At 46.9% G+C, this 19,195-nt stretch overlaps 1 protein-coding gene across 4 annotated transcripts in view; it reads left to right on the top strand.

The window, feature by feature from the left end:
* The window catches only part of ASAP1 (ArfGAP with SH3 domain, ankyrin repeat and PH domain 1), a gene marked incomplete at both ends in the record, with an annotated part of 251,064 nt that overhangs the window by 187,355 nt on the left and 44,514 nt on the right, over nucleotides 1-19,195 (top strand). For all 4 annotated transcript variants that reach the window (XM_084230492.1, XM_084230494.1, XM_084230493.1 and 1 more), the window contains 4 exons: nucleotides 2,260-2,360; nucleotides 6,850-6,919; nucleotides 16,505-16,592; nucleotides 18,643-18,691. In XM_084230492.1, the coding sequence (XP_084086618.1) occupies nucleotides 2,260-2,360; nucleotides 6,850-6,919; nucleotides 16,505-16,592; nucleotides 18,643-18,691 (308 nt within the window). The remainder of the gene's footprint in view (nucleotides 1-2,259; nucleotides 2,361-6,849; nucleotides 6,920-16,504; nucleotides 16,593-18,642; nucleotides 18,692-19,195) is intronic.

Consider the following 19,195-nt stretch of genomic DNA (forward strand, 5'->3'; position numbering starts at 1 on the left):
TGCCTCAGTTCCTTACCACCCAAACTTATTTTCCATCCTAATTGTTCCGTGCTAGTGATATGGACGCATTGCTGCCAGCTTCAGAAATACCTCCTGTTACTGCGATAGTTGTTAGGGGCTGGCACTGGTACTAGTAGAGGAGGCTGCTCTCTGCCTGCCTGACACACAGGGCAGCCTCAGTCTTACCTCCATCCAGAAGGCGTGGAGGGATCCATCAGGGCAGACAAAGGGAGCCAAAGTGCTGTGGAGCTCATGGTGGTCAGCCCTGATCAAAAGTAAACGCGTAGAGGAATTCTTTAAGAGAGGCCTACGCCCTCCTCCCTTGCTGATTAAAACTGTCCAATTAGGGGCCTCCCTGGTGGCACAAGGGGTTAAGCACCACACTATGAAGCAATTCGAAGCTTCTGCAGCACGAGTTCGATCTCCTGCCGGCCAAGCTACTCACATGGCGCAGCAGACCTCTCCTGATTCACCTGCTGCTCCCCTCAGCAGTGTATTTCAGTCACTCCGCCTGTTTTGTTCCCCACTCTGACTCTGGTGAATCCTCTCACCTCCCACACCTTTGGTCTGTACCTCAGTTCTTGTATGCATAAATAAATAAATCTTTTTTAAAAATTTCCCAATTAGATGTTTTTAGCCTATTAAAGACCAAAAAAATGCTCATTTAATTAAGACAGTGGCTAGCTGTCCTGCGGTGAGTCAGTTTGCCTGGTGAGTACACAGGCAAATCTCTGTCACCTACACAAATGCAAGACAGTTGGTCAGAGTGGAGCACCCACCTGAAAGACAGGAATTGTGTCCCATTCAGTGTCCTCCATGCCTATCACCGTGCCTGGCTCTTAGGAGGTATGCGGGGCATGCTTTTCAACACAGATTGTCCTAGAGAGTTTTCCTTCAGCTCTTATGTTAACTTACATTCACTGAGCACATACTAGCACATACTTATTGATTCGAAAGGATCCTAATGCCAGGGAGAGGCCACCGGTCATCGTAAATGGTCAGAGGCTGATACAGCATCCGGACATGTCATTGACACATTTCAGGTTGCTTGTGAACTGGTTCTTTATTAAGTTCTTTGGGGGAAATGTCATCCTACAGTTTGCAGCTCATTTTCTACATTTTCTAAGTAGTTCACTTTGGGCATCACTGAGCTTTTAATTCCCTGTGCACACACCTTGAGGTTTGTCAGCCATTTTATCTTGCTGAAATTTGTACCTCATGTTTTCCTATCAGGCTTCTTAGCACTCCAGTGACTTGAAGTAAAATTTGATAAAGTCTCTAATGATGCTGAAGGAGATGTGTTTATGTGTGTATGTTCGGTATTATCTTTCCCTCATGTTTTCTCTATGGATTATAAAAAGTGTTTAAATTATGAGCAAACACGACTGTCAATGAAATTAACTGTATTTTCAAATATTCTGCCTTTTTTTCCTCTATTGCTTTTGCCCTTCCTGATCGAAGTCTAGGAGAGTAAGTCAACTTTTTGTGAGAATATGTTGTCCTACTTCTGTGTCTGTAGCCCCATGTTCTCATTCCACAGTTTATTTTGGTCTGTCGCTTCCATTTTCACCGTAACGGCTATGTCTGGCCACGCCAATTCTAGAAGGTGCCGTGGTGATGCTGAGTGAGGCCTGTTTCATCTGTGCTGTTCACTTGGCCTTGTCACCATTCTCACCCTGTCGTGGGCTCACCCTGCCGTGGGCTGTGCACCACCATAGAATCATCTAAGTTAAAAGCATATTTATAGGCAAACTTCAGAGCGCTAGTTAGTTGCAAAACAAGAACTTTATAATTCTCAATCCCTCACTCAGGTTACTTTTTATTGTGGCTCTTTTAGCAGAATATGTGAAGGGAGAAAGGGCATAGCTAAGAGAAGAACACACCCAGCTTGCATGAACTTTGTTTTGTGGCCCAGTGGGGTGTTATCCAGCCCATTCTGTGCTTGCCTCTGCTGCCAGTGTCAACTGGTTTGAGTCAGGGTGTCTGCCACTGTGGTGTGTTTGTCTGAGGCAGAGCTGGGTGTTAAACTAGAACCAGGAGACCTGGGCTCCAGGCCCCAGCTCTGCCTTGGACTTGCTTCTGACTCTGGCAGATGTTTACATGCCCAGCTTCTGCGTCTAAAAAGCAAGGACCTGGCAGCTCTAAAAGTCCCCCAGTTCTCTCAGGGGGACTTTGCCCAAGCAGTGGGCAAAGGCTCCATGGCAGTAGGATTGAGGATTGTCTCCAGTGTTTGTTTAGTCCCTGGCTTCTCTTTTCTAGGATTCCCAGAGCCGGCAGGGAGGATACAGCATGCATCAGCTCCAGGGGAACAAGGAATATGGCAGTGAGAAGAAGGGGTACCTGCTGAAGAAAAGTGACGGGTATGTGGAGGGCACCCCCATGTCGCTCTGTGTGCTCAGCACACCTTACTGGGTGCCAGACATCCAGGATGTTTCTCAGCCTCTGGCGTAGGAAATGCTGAGGTTTCTAAGGCACTTGCTTCAGACCTTAGCACACTCACTGGTTTTCTGGGGGTAAGTCTTGAGATTTAACTTGCTTTTCAGGAGAATCAGTGATAGTTCTGTGGTCCTCGAGGCTGCTGTGCCTGTCAGGACCAGATGAGGATGGTCCTGAGATGCATGCGAAGTGAGCCAGTGGCCTGCTGACTTCCTGCTGGCCCACCTCTCAGCCTTTCTCTGCTGGGGATACCCACCTGGCCACCCACACCCCAACCCTGGGCGTCAGTCTTGACCCTCTCTCTCCTCTGACATCACAGACAACCTAACTAGTTCTTCCATTTCTAACATGACATACTGTCTTCCCTGCCCCTGTGAGGTGAGCCACCACCATCTCTTCTGACTGCCTGCAGTGGAGGGCGAATCTTGCTGTCATCCAAGATCATCAAGGAAGACTTTAGTGAGGAGACATTTGAACAAAGACCTGACAGAAGGGAAGGAGTGCTCTCTCCAGACACCTGAGGGAAGAGAGTTCTGGGAAGAGCGTGCTTCCCTCATGATAACACACGGGAGTGCAGCCTCGCTGGAGTGGAGTGAAAGGGCGAGACATCAGCTGGGGCCCACCCTGGGGGCTTTGGGAACCTTTGTGTCAGTGGTGTCTTGGGGGCATTAAGATGCTTAAGAGCAGAGACATGCCATGAGCTGACATGTTTTGGAAGGTCTCTCTGGCTCCCAGGCTGAGAATAACTGTGGACGGTAGAGCTAAGGCAGGAAGGCCAGGCAGCAGGCTGCTTCAGAAACCGGGGTGAGAGGTGATGGGGCTCACGAGAATAGCAGTGGGGATGAGTGGCCAAATTCTGGATGATGAAGGGAGGGCCTCAGGGGAGTAAAGGACAAAAAGCTTCCCCAGCACAGAGAACAGCACCCGGCTCTTTGTAGAGTCAGTAATGTTTGCAGACTGTTAAGTCCTGCAAAAAGTGAAAGAAGACAAGTAATGCCAGTTACCAACATCACAGCTTTCAACTGGGCCCTTTTTAACTAACTCAGTGACCAGAGGGCAACCCGGCCAGGTGGTGCCATGTCTGCCCACGGCTGATCCTGCAGTTGATACCAGCAGCTTGGCTCAGTGCCCGCTCTCTCCTCCCCTCCTGTGGCACCAGCATCTAGAAGTGTGGGGGCCAGTTACTCTTCATCACGAGGGAAGTTAATGTTGTGCTGTATGGAGGGCCACAGTGTGTTGTCATATTTTGAAGCAGAAGTCTAGAACAACGATATGTTTAACTCTGCTCACCTAAAGTCATGGTTTTCTTGAAATTAGAGTTGCCTGTTTCTAAGTGAACTGGTTAATAATCTCCATGCCCAAGAAAAGCTACCAGTCTTTTCATTGTTTTTGTTTGGTTTTAACTCACTTTAGTGCTGTGTGCCTGTCAGACACTGCCAGGGGCCTTCCCTTCACCTCTTGTGACACCTTTTACTTATCAGGCAGCTCATCCAGAGAAGCTCGGGCGTTTGACTAAGATCTTGTCAGGAAGGTTTAGAGTCGGGATTTTAACTCCTGACTTAATGCCGGGTGTCTCCCCTTCATATTTTAATGGGGGGCACCGCTGCTGTGTACTGCCCTTAGGTTCCAAAGGCATTTTCTGGCAAAACCCCACATGCCCACTCTTCCATTCCTCTGTCTGTCCTTCCTCCTTCCAGTCACTCGCCACACACCTGTGAGGAGCTCTGGGGTACATACAGGGCCATCACTACATGCTGGATGGTCAAAGGTCAGTGAGCTGGGGCCTTCAGCCTCACCTCAGCCTGCAGCCTGTTGAGATAAGATAGGAAAGAACTATCTTGAAGTTGGAAAGGAGGTTGGAAGTTGGGGTCCAAGCCCCTGATAACGCACAGGCAGCAGAGGTAAATACCAGTCACCCAGAGCTGCTGTTACTGTTTCCTCTGAGACGCCGCAGGTGAGGAGAGACACCTGTCACCACTGCCTGCGCCTTGTATGATTTTCTCCTAAGGATCCCTTGAGTTCATTGTCCTGACCCTAATTTAAAAGATTGTTATATAGTTTGAAAAACAATTAAAAATTTCCAATGCTAATTTTAAAACCTGATAACCAGGGGCACGTGTGGAGAGGCCAAGGAGCTATGGCTCCTTTCATGAGAGAAAGGAGGGAGGGTCGCAACCGCCACGACAGCCACGGTGCAGGTGGATGGCGCTGCTGACAGGAGCGTCAGAGTCCACGCACGCTTGTCATCCGAAGATCCTTTTTGGGCTTCTGAGGTTCACGCATGGTGTAGCCGGGGGTGCTGTCTGCGCAGATGTGAAGTCCCTGTCTGTACGTTCAGGAGCTTGCAGCCCTGAGCATTCAGAAGCTTCCAGTACAGACGGGCAAGCACAGCAGTTGATTATGTAGCAGTCATGGCCTCAAGAACTGTCAGGGTGCTCATGGGAGAGGGTGTTGTGCTCTCAGCTGTGCAGGGGGTGCCCCGCTGCAGTGTGGCTCCCCTTGCCCTGAGGCCCCACGTGAGCCGCCTCCCCTCGCAGACATGAACACTTCTGGGCTTCACTACTAAGGGGGGAGATGGGTTTTGGTTTTGTGTTTCCTTGATAGGCACGTGTGAGAAAAACTAACGACTTAAGACATAACTAACCAAAGTGAGGAAGCTGAGCCGACAGCGGCCTGAAGCTTCTACAGTTAGGTCAGTCATTTGTATTTTAAAATGTGTTGCTGGGAAGGATGATCATGGTCTGGGTTTATGTGGCCAGGGAGTCCCTCACCTGTCTAGACAGCTTTTTTGAGTGACACGGGATGCAGAACTACCTGCAGAGAATGGGTGACATGCCCAGAAGCAGGTGTGGTTACGGGACAGATGCTCCCTCAGATCAGACACTCCCTCATCAGTGGCTTAGCTGTCCCTTGAGGATAGTTGATCAGTTAGTGGTTCTGCGTCGCCTCCTGAGGACACCAGCATTCTGGCTGCAGGGTAGTCAGGTTCTCATTTCCCTCTGCAGGCTGCTTACAGACAGCCTACACCGCTAGTAGTTACTTAGGTGAGAAGACAGTATTGTCTGCCTTTAGGGTTGGTTTTAGATTCCTGCTGTGACAGGTTTCTTACAGGATTAATATAGGAAGAAGGAAAAGAAAACACAAAAAAAGCTGCAATGGTCTTCTCTAATGTCATTTGTTCACACGACAACAGAGAGCCTGCAAAGGCTTCTGCTAACCCGGAGAATTGCTTTTCCCTGTTTCTCTTTACCTGGAGGAAGTGGCCTCAGCTAACACATTTGTCCCTGCCTGCACATGAGTGAGTCTGCCACACAGGCCGGGGGCATTACCAGAAAGCTCTTCCAGTTGAAATTAGCTCTGTATTTTTCTGTCCGCCAGCTTCATCCGATCAGAAGTTCAAAGTGTAGCGTGTACGTACTTGTGAATGGGTTGGCCCGTTTTCTTTCCCAAGTGAATCACAGACATTCTCTTGCAGGAGCTCAGAAGCCTCATTTGGCTCTGAGAGATCCCTGAGGAGTGGTGTGTAACTTACCAAAAATGATGATACAGCCTTGAGCCCTGGACGCTGGGCTGCTTTCTCTATATCCTAAGGCCCCCGCCCCACGCTCCTTGCATGGCAGACAGCTGGAATTATCTTCTTAACTTATTTAAATCAAATTTCAATTGCAGAAGTAGTAGATTATGACAGCCAGCTTGTAAACGGTTCACAGATGTGATTAAAAACTCCTGGCACCGCCCCTAATACAGGTCCAGTCCCGTCCTAGAAAGAAATCCTTCTGTCCATGTGGCCTGCCCCCTCCCTGAACCTTTCTTGTGTGTTTACATGTGTACCCGTGGGAGCTGGGGTGCTGTTGTACACACCTTCAGCGGTTTTCAACATTACTTGCTCATACTGAACTGCCTTAAAACAGTTTGCTCTTTTTTTTTTTATTATTAATAATATACTAGAGATATGAAGTAATCAGCTCATCCATACTTTTTTTTTTTTTTTTTTTTGGTGGGACCCTCACTGGTGGCCGGGGATCGAACTGGTGCTGCAGAAGCTGCGGGCAGCTTCGCAACCCAGCGCTCAACCGCTGCGCCACCAGGGGAGGCCCCATACTTAATTTTTTCAAACTTGTACATAATACTCATTGTGAATGTAAGTAGAGTTTATTCTTTCTCCCACTGTTGGAATTCTCTTGTTGCCATTTTCTCTATCACACAGTTCTGGAATGAACTCCCTTGCATTTGAATTTCCTTCCACCTAGGACGATAACAGGCAACCAGATTTTCTGGCTGGGAGGGGGCTATCTTTTGTTTGTTTGTTTTGGGGTATCTGTGTGTGTTTGTGGTAGTGATTATTACCCTGCATGACTGTCAGCTGCATGTGCACCAGGTGATCCAGCGGCTTGTTTTTGACTCTTCCTTTAGGCTCCGGAAGGTGTGGCAGAGAAGGAAGTGCGCTGTCAAGAACGGCATCCTCACCATCTCACACGCCACGGTAAGTGCGTCTGCTCACGTGCACCTCCCTGGTGTGCTTCCTGGCCTGAAGTCTGGGGGGCAAACTCCTGTTATAACCAGCCCTGAAATTCTCCACAGATGTGTTTATCATATGCAGTTGGGTCTGCCAGTTTAGGGTATTCTTTTCCAAAGGAACCCGGTTATAGCTTTTCCTGGGGTGCCCTGCATCGTTCTGTCGGCCCACTAGAACTTTCTGTCTTTTTGCTCCTCAAACCCAGTTGGGTATTTTTTCATAATCTTACCTTTTGGCAAATATTATTGGTTTTTCTGAAGAACCCAGAGTATTCCAAATTGTGAAAATGTTCTTTACGTGAAAAAATCACGTAGGAAGTGCAGTAATCTGTGTAAAAATGTGTGCAAGTAATGACTACTTAGCCCTTTTTGAACTAGCAAAACGTTATATTTTTCCTAAAGAGGCAGAGATTATAATGGAGAGCATGAAGAGGGACTGGAAAGGACATAGTCTTTACAAGGTTATCCCCAAAATCTCAGCCTGGAGAAGAGGTGTGGCTAGCTTCCGTATCCTGTGCTACACGGTGTCTGGCAGCTCTGAGGAGTAGCTCTTTGCCAGCAGGAGGGTACAGATGAGGGGTGAACACTTACCACATGCACAGCTCCCCCACCACTCACAGCCGTCTCGATTTCCCTCTGTTGAGGGAAAAAGGAAGCGCCTCTTATGAAGCATTCTGTGGGCCTTCATGGACTCTGCGTCACTAAGCACTCCCTCCAACACGTGTGCTGTCATGGCTTTCATTTTACGCATGAAGAAACCGAGGCACAAAGACCATTTGAATTTATAAGGAGGTGCTCTTTGTGCCCCAGCTCTCTCTACCTTCTACTGGAGAGTTCACTCAGATGAGCCCCTCGCAGTCCTGAAGCGTCTGGCAAAATGCATGACAGTGTTACCGTGTTCATATCCTTGCCTAGGACTCCTTGTGGAAGGCCGTGCTTGTCTTCACGCCCCCCTGTGAGGCAGGCACTGGAGTTAATAACCCCATGATTTTTTAGATCCCTTGCTAGGGGCTCAGTGTCATTTTCAGAGCCAGGCAATCTGCTCCAGGGCCCTGGGTGCTGCCCCCCACCTCTGCTCAGCAGACCATCATAGTAACGACTGTGACGATGATGCTAATTGCTACATTTACGGGATGCTGGGTGTGGCCCAGCCTTTACAAGGCTTTAACTTCATGGTCCCATTTAATTCTCACAACCCTGAAAGATAATTATGTCATCCTATTTTGTAGAGGAAAAGTGACGTTTAAGCATCTTAACAAAAGTCATACAGGGTAAGCAGCTGCTTGGGTGTTTAACTGCAGGTTAACAAGGACGGCTGTGCTCTCAGTCCCCCTTTACAAGGAGCAGCCCAGCAAGCATCACCTACAGAGCCTTGCCTGGCCCAGCCTGGCTGGATCCCCAACCTTTTAGCATAAGGAGATCACAGAATCAATGGGGTGAATCAGCAACACTGATTACTGGTTATATGCCCTTGGACAATGTGCTAAAATTAAACCATTAAGTTCTCTTCCACCCTCCCTTTTGCTTTCCCATCAATCACATCGTCATAGTCATGCCAACTGTGTCTGTGCTTCCTTAAGGCTCTAATCAACAACAAATAGCACTTCAGCTGCGCTGTTTAGTGCCTGGAAGGATGGCCTGTGGCATCTGTCAGATTCGAGTCTGGATCCCTATTTACCATCTACTTTATGACCTTGGGAAGATTATAGTGCTGCATGGGGGTGCTCAGTCAGTCGTGGCTGCTGTTCATGGGGCCTCATTGAATGCCACAGGCAGTGATGAGTTCTTTGATAGGCAGCCCCTCCTGCAAAAACATTAGGAATTGTGGGGCCCCCTCTCTTGCCTCTAGAGCAGCCCAGAGGGACTGGGTTCCTCCAGCTGCCTTCTGATTCCATCTCACCATTTGTGTTATTCTGTCCCCAATTTGTCAAACTCTTTTTTCTTTTAGTACCCCATCAGGTATTACCACCATAGGACACCCACCACCAACTCACCCATATTCCACCAACACAGACCACTGTGCTTCCTTCACACTTTGTTCTTAACCCTCCCCCCATGGTGTCTCAGTTCTGTAGTCAGGTATCAAGGGTTAATTTTTCAGCTTGTCTTTATCTATTCAGTTATTTTATATTCCACGTATTAGTGACACTATTTGGTATTTACTTTCTCCTTCTGATAACTTCATTTAGCATCATCCTTCCAGCTCCATCCAGGTTGCTGCAAATGGCATGAGTTTATGTTTTCTGATCACTGAGTAGTTTTCCGTTGTGTACCTGTAGCACATCTTCTTGATCCACTCGTTGCTCTGGAGCACTTAGGTTGTTTCCATAATTCAGCTGTAGTAAATCCTGCTGCAGGAAACGTGGGAGTGCCAGTTTCCTTTGAAATTAGTGTTTTTGAGTATTTTGGATAGATGCCTTGGAGTGGAATTACTGGGTCAAATAGAAATCCATTTTTAATGTTTTGAGACACCGTCAGTAGGTCAGACTTTTTTGCTGACAGTTATATCTCTTGTAATCAAATTACTGCTCCTAAAGAAAAGTCTCTCGCCAGCTTTCGTTGACATCTTCTGACTTTGCAGATACCTTTGATTACTTAGAATCAGGTTGAAAATCAAGGCCAGCAGTTTCCTGGGAGAATATATGGAATTCATTGATCCTTGGAAAAGTGGGTAAGAGGAACTTTGTTGCCAGAAAATTTAGGGCCTTTGTTTGAGACCCCTTAGCACAAGGTAGTTTCTCCTGTTTGTTTTATTTTCTATTTTTTATTTTTTTACATCGTTGTTCATTTTTAAACAATATTTGCTTCCCCTCACCCCCTCAGGTGTAGTCCCCATGGAATTTCCTTCCCCAATGCACGCATGCACCATCACCTCAGTCCCCTGTGCTCCTCCCTCCCTCCCTCTGATTCCTCTCCCTTCTGTATCCCTTTTGTTCTTTTCAGAGTGACCAGGAGAGGGTGGAGTCTACATCTAGATTAATAAGATCGGGTCTGTTGGCTTGACCACCCCCTCCAGTTCTGTTCTAGGGCGTCCTTGCAACATGCTCATCTAAGGAGAAACTCACTGCTGTGAACACCTGTAGGATGGCATCTGCATTGCATGTTGGCTGCTTTTCACACAGCTCTTCCAGACATGCACTGTTAAGACTTCTTATTGAAAGTGATGCAGCATCGTGGAAATCAGATTCAGGGACACTCTCAGAATCTGCTGTTGCGATAGTACCATTGATGACAGCTGCCGTTCGTGAACCAGCCCGGCGTTCCAAGCGCAGTATGAGATGCTTTCGCTTCAAAATGCCAATTCTAACATGTCTGTGGCAGACAATTTAGTCAGCCTCACAACTTAAGGAAAAGAAGTGGATGTGAAATCTCTAAACTATTAATGTATAATGATACCTATTTCTAAATATAGTAACAATAATTTTACATATGAATGTTTGATACATTAATAATATATAACATAATGTAATTTATAAATATGGTAACTGGAAAATATTATCAAAGAAAGTTTAAGAATTACAGTTGAAATATTTCTTTATTGTAATCATCCTGAAAAGAATTTCAAAATTTCAAATTATACTTTTAATTTCAAAACTATAAGTTTTGCTCTTTAGAAACCCTTACCTCCTAAATTTACTGACCTCAATATTATGTACAGTGCAAATAGTGGGCTGAAAAAATAACTGCTACAGTTTGTGGGGCACGTAGAACATAGAACATCCCCAGCACTCGGTCTCAAACTCGCCCCATAAAATAAAGGTGCCATCTTCATTTCTCACCGGAAGTGATGAGATGGAAGCTGTCTTACTCGCCTTTCAATTTCCTGTCCATGCACACTGTCTGCCATATACATTAGCGCTCACGAATACTTTTCAAATGAAACAGATTTTATAGATGCAGGCACTAAGGCTCAAGAGAGATTACACCCCTGCCCAAGACCTTGCATTTTGTGAGTAGCAGAACCTATTTCAGACCCTTAAGCCTGTGCCCTTTGCATGATACCATAAGCCTTTCCATGGGTCCAAGTTGTTAGGTCTTTGAAATTGTCATGAGTAATACTTCTCTGGAATGAAACAAACTCCTTGCCTTGCCATTGAATCAACCATAGGGCCTTAAGGAGGAGCAGGTTGTCAGGGTCTCTGCAATGGAAAGAGAGGGGGCATCCCGGACATGAAGACAGGATAGCAGGGGTCAGTGAATTTATCTTTGAATCTGAAGACTGGCTTATTAACATCTTAAATTTTTCAAACACCTGTGATTTTTCTTATGTTTGCCATCATAAATAATTAAGTTCGTGGTTACTTAATCAGCCAACACTTAAAAATTTAAATATCACACAAGCCCACTAAAGATTTGGCATTTTATTCTAAAAGGTTGGGGATCCCGCCAGACTGGGCCAGGTGAGGCTCTGTAGGTGATGCTTGCTGGGCTGCACTTTATAAAAGGGGGAGGTTAGCAGCACTATCACGTGAATGCCAGATGACACCGAATCCCTAGTGAGGGTTCTAAATAAATAAAATGGAGCCATTACTAGTGTTTAATTCATAGGTGGGTGTAAAGGTTAAGCAAGTCTATTGATTATGTCTATTGATTATAGGTAATTATATAATAGCACGTGGGACAGAATTGGTGCCTAGTAGATGTCAGCGATTATTATATTGTTACCTTCTTCCTTAATGTCACTCCCTCCACTTGAAATTATCATTTATTGAATTCTTTTGTATGCAATTTCTTTACTCCTCAAGGTACTTTATGAAACTCGATTGGGTACCTGTCCTCTCACAGGCGTTCCTTTCATACTTTGGCACCCCTGGGGCATTTTATCCTTAAGTCCAGAGTTGGACATCTTTTCCTGTCCCTGGGCTCTTTGGACCTGCAGGCATTTCCCAAGAACAATTTTTTTCAGCCGCATCTGAGCACTGAAGATAATGAACGTTCATTTGCCCAAAAGTCCAGTCCTTCCCTGGCAGGGTTTGATAACCGGCTTCTGTAATTGGCCTTGAGGAAGTTCTGCGGCTGCTGTGGACTCCCTGCATTCCCCATTCCAGTCTTCATCCCATCGTCACTGCCAGAAGACAATGTTGTCCTTTCACCCCAGAGATTAGAAGCGGCACTGTGACTTGTAAAAGAACCGGCTTTGGAGCCGGTTCACTTGGACGCATACCCATGAGCAAGCTGTAGGATAAGTTTCTTACATTTCTGGAACCTCAATTTTCTCCTATGTAAAATGGGTATAATTTGTTTATTAAAGTGTATGTTGGTGTCTTTGTAAGCAGGCACTGTACTGGGTACTAGAGAAGCAGGAATAAGAGAGTGACCCCCGCCCTCCTGGAACTTGGAGTAAGCACAGGCTAAATCCACACCAGAAGTGAGCGGGGCTCTGTGATAGGAATCAGCTGGACAGCCACAGGGATGGGCCCCAGAAGGCCCACCAGAGCAGGTGACATTGCGGCACAGTCGCAGTAGAGCGAGGAGCACAGGAGGAGCCGGTGGGGGTAGAAATGATAACACTTTGCTTGCCCTCTTTGACAAGCCACCTGGGGGTTTAAATGAAACATTCTTCAAAGGTTTTACTATTTATATATTCTGAATAACCCAAGAAAAAAGATAAGGTTTAAGGACTAACTTAAAAAGTACTCTGTGGTTGGTCGGACCGAAGCTCCAATTAAGCAAGAGCCATTAAAAGATTTGTAACATCCTGAACCAGTGTTAGTTGAATTGCTCCCTCCCATTTTTGAATAATTCCCTGTATCAGGTCTCTTCCAGCTTCAAGTGGTTCATTTTCCTTTGCCTCCTCATCTTGCTGTCCCTGTGACTTGGGACCTCTCTCCCACTCTTAAACAAGGGACCAGAGCTGACTCATGTTAAGTCCAGAATGTAGTCGCAGGCCTAGTGGCGCTGGGGTGGAATCTTCTTGCTCGTCACGGACACCAGCAGGAGGAGCGCGTTGTTCTAGCACAGATGATGTTCCTTGGACTCGTAATCCAAGCAGCCTGGGGATGCTTCTGCCACGTTGCAAATGCAGAACCGAAGAGGTGGCCTTTCTTAAAAGGCTTCCCAAATACAGTTCCCTGAAATAGAATTTAAAGACATAATCTGATTACGTTTTACAGGTTGTTTATTCTTGTAAATAACACATTCAACAGGGATTTATGCACTGTTGGAATCCTTGGAAAGTCTTTTATTTACACTGTTTGAATTCCAAGGTAACATTAACAGCATCAGAATAGTTTATTTCAAATGCAAACCCTAATCACTGAGTGAACCATTACAAATGATTGGAAAACACTGCACTTGGCTAAAGCACTGAGGATCCAGATATTCTCAGCCCCAGCTACATGTAGAATCCTCTGATTTCACCCTCCTCCTCCTGCCCCCCAAGGTTCTGAGTTCATTAGTCTGCAGGTGAAACCCTGGGATTGCTTCCCCGGGTAAATTCTGAGGTACAGCCTGGGTGGAGAACCACTGAGTCCCTCCCTCTTTGTTTGCCAATGTTGTCACTTGTAGGGGTGACTTTGCAACAGGGAAATCTCAGCCAAATGCGAAGACTTCTATAGTGTTTGTGACCTGGCTCATGGGTCTCATTCAGAACTTGGCTGGTTTGAAACCTTTGCTTGTCACTTTTATTCCATTTGCAGATCCTTTTCATAAATGAAGCCGTAAAAACAGAGCAGTGGTGTTTGGGGTGGAAAGTCCCTAGAGAGTGGAAAGGCCAGGAAACTGCTCTGGAAAGCCTGCTTAGAGGGATGAGCAGGGGGCCTTAGGAGGGGGCAGGCCTGTGTGTGAGCCCCAGGATGGAGGCAGTGCCCCGCACTGCCCAGCAGAGGGAGCAGCGGAGAAAGTGGCAGAAACTGAAGTGGAGGCCTAGAGCCAGGGGGCAGTCCTTGGAGGTTACAGCTCTGGGGTTTTTATTCTGAGCCTGGTGGGTATCATAAGCAGTAAGGACTCAGTAAATACATGGTTCCTTATTTTCCTTTTTTCCCCTCTTTCCTGTACTTAAACAATATGAAAGCACAGCGTTGTAGCCCAAGGCAAGCCATTTAGTTGTCTTTGATTTTAGTCTGCTGAAATGCCAGAAAAGATTATACTTTCTTTCATCAATATGCCTATAAATTAGTCCTAAATGTGAAGAAAACCCTTTGAAATTTTGGAAAGTTCTACAAATCTAGAATTCCTCTCACGGGCTGGCGATTCCTGTGCCTGCTGGTGCTTCGATCCTTACACTTTGGGTGAACATACCCCTCTGCTCTCGGGGGTTCCTGGCGCAGTCATGGGTATGTCACGGCGCCCACACACAAGTGTGCTTTCCTCACAGATAGGTCATTTGTCAGCTGTCTCACTGGCATTTGGGGGAGGGACACCATAGAGGAAATTGTCACTGTCAGATAAAGTGCATGTGAATGCGGACACAGTTAATGCTCAGTGGAGTATTTTTTCCTTGTTTTAACATCTTATATCTGTTACTTGGTTATATCTGTTAGTACATTGTTGAGAAAAACAAGCGAAACATAGATGTGGAAGAAAATGAAATCATCAGCTGAACACTGCACCCCATTCAAATGTGAATAGTCTAAAAAAAATGTATAAATTTGTCAAAGCAGTTTTTCTCCTTAGGAACTGGAAACCCCTCATTAGACATAATCAACTTAAGCTTGGGAAGTTCTTCCTTATGTCTGGCCCAGATCTCCTACAATTTGAGTGCCTTTCTTCTGCACAAATGAAAAGCAGCTGCCGGCCCCCCGTGGCACCCCTTCCTGCACTAGAAGATGGTCATTAAGCCTCGCCCCACCCCTTCTCCCCTGGACTAAATAGTGCCTTTAACCGATCTTCAAAGTGCGTGCCCACTGCTTTAATCATCTCTTGATCTGCATCCTTCTTTAAACATGGATGCCAGATTGGAGACATCTTCTCTAGAGAGTCTTGCCCTTGACAGCGGTGCTGGCTGTCAGGTGTCATTGTCATTCATATGGGAAATCCAGAGGTGTCATCAATATCCATCCAGGAAGATGAGCTCTAAGACTCACGGTTGCTTTTCCAGGGATGGAGCCTGTGTTTGTGACTGTAACCACTGGTTTTCGAGTCTGAAGCCTTTAGCAACCCCAATTCCTGGTCCTTTCTAAGGAAAATGTGCAGGCCCACGACCTCCTGCCTCTCATTTGGGATCTGGGACCAGTTCTGTGGCAGTGGAATCCTTTCCAAACACTGTTTCCTCTAGTAAACTCTCCTGTGCGAAACTTGACTTGTGGTTTCCATGTCTGTCAAATGCACGTGCAGTGACCATGAAATCCCTTGGGGACCCTTGCTTCCTTCTCCCCGGACTGCTTGCTCTGGAAAAGAAGGAGCATTGTTTTCTGAGTCTAATGTCATTGAAATCACAGAGAGAAAAAGATCTCAAAAGTTGTCCAGTGGGCACAGGAAGATAAACAAATTGTTGATGCTGTGAGATACAGCGTGTCTGAAACCATCCTGACCATGTCTGTTACGCTGGGCATTGACTTGAGTCACTCAGCGCCCTCTTCCTACTCGCTCTCCTCTGTTTATCCTAAGAGCAGAAATTCCCTGGGAGGGAATGCCTCTGGGTGTGAGGATTTTCAGAACCTTGTCTGTGCATTGAGGCAGACATGCAGGCCTGGTCCCATCAGCAAAGCCCAGCCCAGCCACTCAGACATGTCATCACAGTCTTCTATTTTCCCTCCCTACAGATATTGGTCCTCATTAAGCAAAGTCTTGAAGGTGGTAATTATCCTTGGACCTTTTAGAGAAGTAAACTTTGCATTGCAGCCAAAATTTGGGTACTTGGGACAGCAGGTTTGGAATGAGCAAGGAAATGCACTGAATATTTCTAGATAAGATACAGTGTTAGGGCCTCCTCGGTGGCGCAGCAGTTGAGCGCTGGGTTGAAAGGCTGCCCGCAGCCTCTGCAGTGCTGGTTCGATCCCCGGCCGCCGGGCAAGGGTCCCACATGGTGCACAGACCTCTCCTGCCGCCCGCTGCTCCCCTCAGCAGTGTACTTTGTCACTCTGCCTGTTCTGCTCCCCACTCTGGCTCTGGTGAATTCTCTCACCCTCCCGCGCTTCTGACTGTACCCAGTGCTTGTATAAATAAATAAATAAATCTTTTAAAAAAAAAAAAAAAGATACAGTATTAAAAGTTCTATCAGTTTTTACTTGGTGGAGGTTCCCAAAAGATGCATTTTCAGGGCCTTGCCCACTCATTGACAGTGAAGTGGACTAGCTCAGAACTATTCTGATTAACCACCAGGATATTTATGCACAGTTGAAAGACTTACTAAATGTTTTCCATCCTTAAATGAGATTCAAAATTCTAATGGGGTGAATTAGACTCTACCCAATTTGCCAGCTTGTATGTAAGGACAGAAGCTTGCAGATCTGTATCACCTGGCAGGAAACATGGACTAGTGCCCAGATAACTGTTTTCTTCATTGCTGCCGACGTCCTTGTGTCACTGAGCACTAACCACGTGCCCACCCTCCGGGGCTCTCGTGTGGGGAGAGGGTCCTGCTGCACCTAACCTCTCCTTTCTCTCCTTGCAGTCCAACAGGCAGCCCGCTAAGCTGAACCTTCTCACCTGCCAGGTGAAACCAAATGCTGAGGACAAGAAGTCTTTCGACCTGATCTCACGTGAGTCCTTTTTCTTTCCAAGTCAGTGACTGTGGATTCTGACACCTGCCTGTGTCCTGGCTGGTCCTGCATGTGCAGCTCTAGGGAGCGCCTCAGTCTCTTCATTTACCTGTGGGTGGGAAAGTAGGACAGTGTCAGGCCTGAACCTGATTTGTACATTCAGCTAAGCCGCCCTTGACCATGAATGTGTAGCTTTGTCCCCAAGAGAGCGTTCTCCCCATTTGTCTCCTAATGAGGCCCAGACACAGGTATTTTGTAGGAAGTCCCCAGGTGATTCTAATGTGCACCAGCGGTTAAGAAGCACTGGCACAGGAACGCGGCTGCGCCACTCTGCAGTTGATTACAGCGGGGTTACCCAGAGTTTGGGGCTCTTAAAGGAAAAGTCTTCTCCCTGCTTCCAAGTAGAAATGCCTTCAGACTTCATGAATTGGTGCCACGAATCCTGTGACTCTCTTACTCCAAGATCACCCTGGGCCTTTGTCTTGTGAGGGTGGTTATAATGACCCTTTCACCCCAGCTCTACCCTGTATTCTCAACCTTCAGGACGGGAAAGATGGTTCCCTCCAGGCTGGCTCCCGTGCTTGGAGGGAGGGTGCTGTGGGAACAGACGCCTCTTTGTAAAGACCACTCTAGTAAAGGGACTCTCAGATATTCTGAAGTCCTGCAACTAACCTTCAGCATCATTCCTGCCTGAGAGAAGCCCACCTGGTAGGCCTGTGGCCTGAGGTCATGATTGGCATGGAGAGCCCTTGAGCTCCTGCTGCTGAACTTGTGTGAATGAAAGCCCCACAGGCTACCTCTTGGGAGACTGAAATTTCTATTTCCCATCATCTCTGTGACCAAGAGATTTCTCTGGTGATTGATGAGAAAGAAATACGAAAAATTGGAATTACAGTATGACTTCAGGGAGCATATTATCACTCGAGAGCCTGTAGGTTTTCAGTAGCAGTCTCCAGTAATTGAGCATCTAACATATGCCTGTACTTTCTATACGTTATTCTAAAGGGCACAAAGGCCCTGTCCGTTGCCTGTGCTACAGGAGAGAAAACAGGCTCAGAGCAGCTTGGTGACTCCCACCAGGTCATATAGCAGTAAAGCAGGAATTCAACAGCTCTTGGGAAGTAAAGCAGGAATAAAGTAAAGCAGTAAAGCAGGAATAAAGCAGCTCTTGGGCTCTGCTACCCATGTCAAATTTTCACATCCATGATGTATGTCTCAGGGAGATGAGGCGTGTGAGTGCCTAGCGCAGAGCAGCCATGTAGTAAGTGCTCAGTAAAAGCCGGTTTGGCCCGAAGGTGACACGTTATGGCAGTTACTGAATTTTTTTTTTTTTTTTTTTGGTGGGACCCTCGCCGGTGGCCGGGGATCGAACTGGCACTGCAGAGGCTGTGGGCAGCCTCGCAACCCAGCGCTTAACCGCTGCGTCACCAGAGGAGGCCCCAGTTCCTGAATTTTAAGGAAGAGATCCTCTCACATACACTTGCCCTAACTCCCCAAGCTTGGGCTGGCTCTCCTTCCTGGGCAGCTGCTTGGCCATGGCCCAAACTGAGGTAGAGCCCTTCTTCATGGGAGCTTGAGTCAACCAGCCAGGTGCCCAGATGCCTCCGGGGCAGAGTTTGGAGCTTGTCAGAGCTGCCCTGCAGGCTAAGAATCATCTCTGAAAAGGAAATTCTTTTTTGAAGTTCACACAGTAAAAGGCAAATTGAAAATGAACTCAAGTATGGGTTAGCCGCTGGCTGTCCACACCCGCCACTGGCCACTGAAACTCACTTTGAGTGGCCTCTTGGCCACTTTTTTTTTTTTCTTTTTTCATGAGAAGTGCCGCAAATTTGTATGGCATGTGCAGCTATTTTATTGTATTCTTATTGTCCATTAGAAAGAAAAAAAAATTAACAAAGTGAATTGTATAACCACTAAACAGAAATGGTGTCAAAATTAATATTAAAATACTGCCTTTGCGGTGTTTTGTTTTCCAGGAACTTTGAAAGTCTGCATTGTACCTGAAGGTATTTCTGAGGTTTAACTTTTATTCTTTTCCTTCTTTTTTTAGATAATAGGACGTATCACTTTCAGGCAGAAGATGAGCAGGATTATGTAGCGTAAGTAGTTTTGAAGTCATGGCTCGTGCCTTGTGCTGGAGAAGCCCCTCTGCTGTTCAGAATGCCTTGAAGTTGTCTTTCAGTACTGACAGCCGCTCCTCGTGGTCCCTCATGCTCTTTCCCTCCTCCGGGTGTGCCTCCTTCTGGATTCTGCTCAGGCCTCATCCCCCGAGGGCTTCCTCCTCCTCCTCACTACCCGTGTGCATCTGCTGCATCTGAGGCCTCCAGAGACCGAGAGCTTCCTGAGGGCATGGAATGTGCCTCTCTCGGTGTTAATGACACTGTCTGCACTAGTTGGGCCCACTCAGTGTCTGAGGCTCTGGAGATGGGGCTGTGGCCACTGAAAGAGCAGGAGCACCTGGCCCTGCTCCGGGACGAAGCCTGGGTGTGGGAGCACTGGATTAGGTGTCACATGCACCCCTGGGATGGAATCCTACATTCCCCTGACCAGGGGTGCCCACTCTGAATGACATCTCATTGTGTGAGCTGCCTCGTCCCCTCTTC

The sequence above is a fragment of the Talpa europaea genome (genome assembly GCF_964194135.1).
Source record: "Talpa europaea genome assembly, chromosome: 3".
Lineage (NCBI taxonomy): Eukaryota > Metazoa > Chordata > Mammalia > Eulipotyphla > Talpidae > Talpa > Talpa europaea.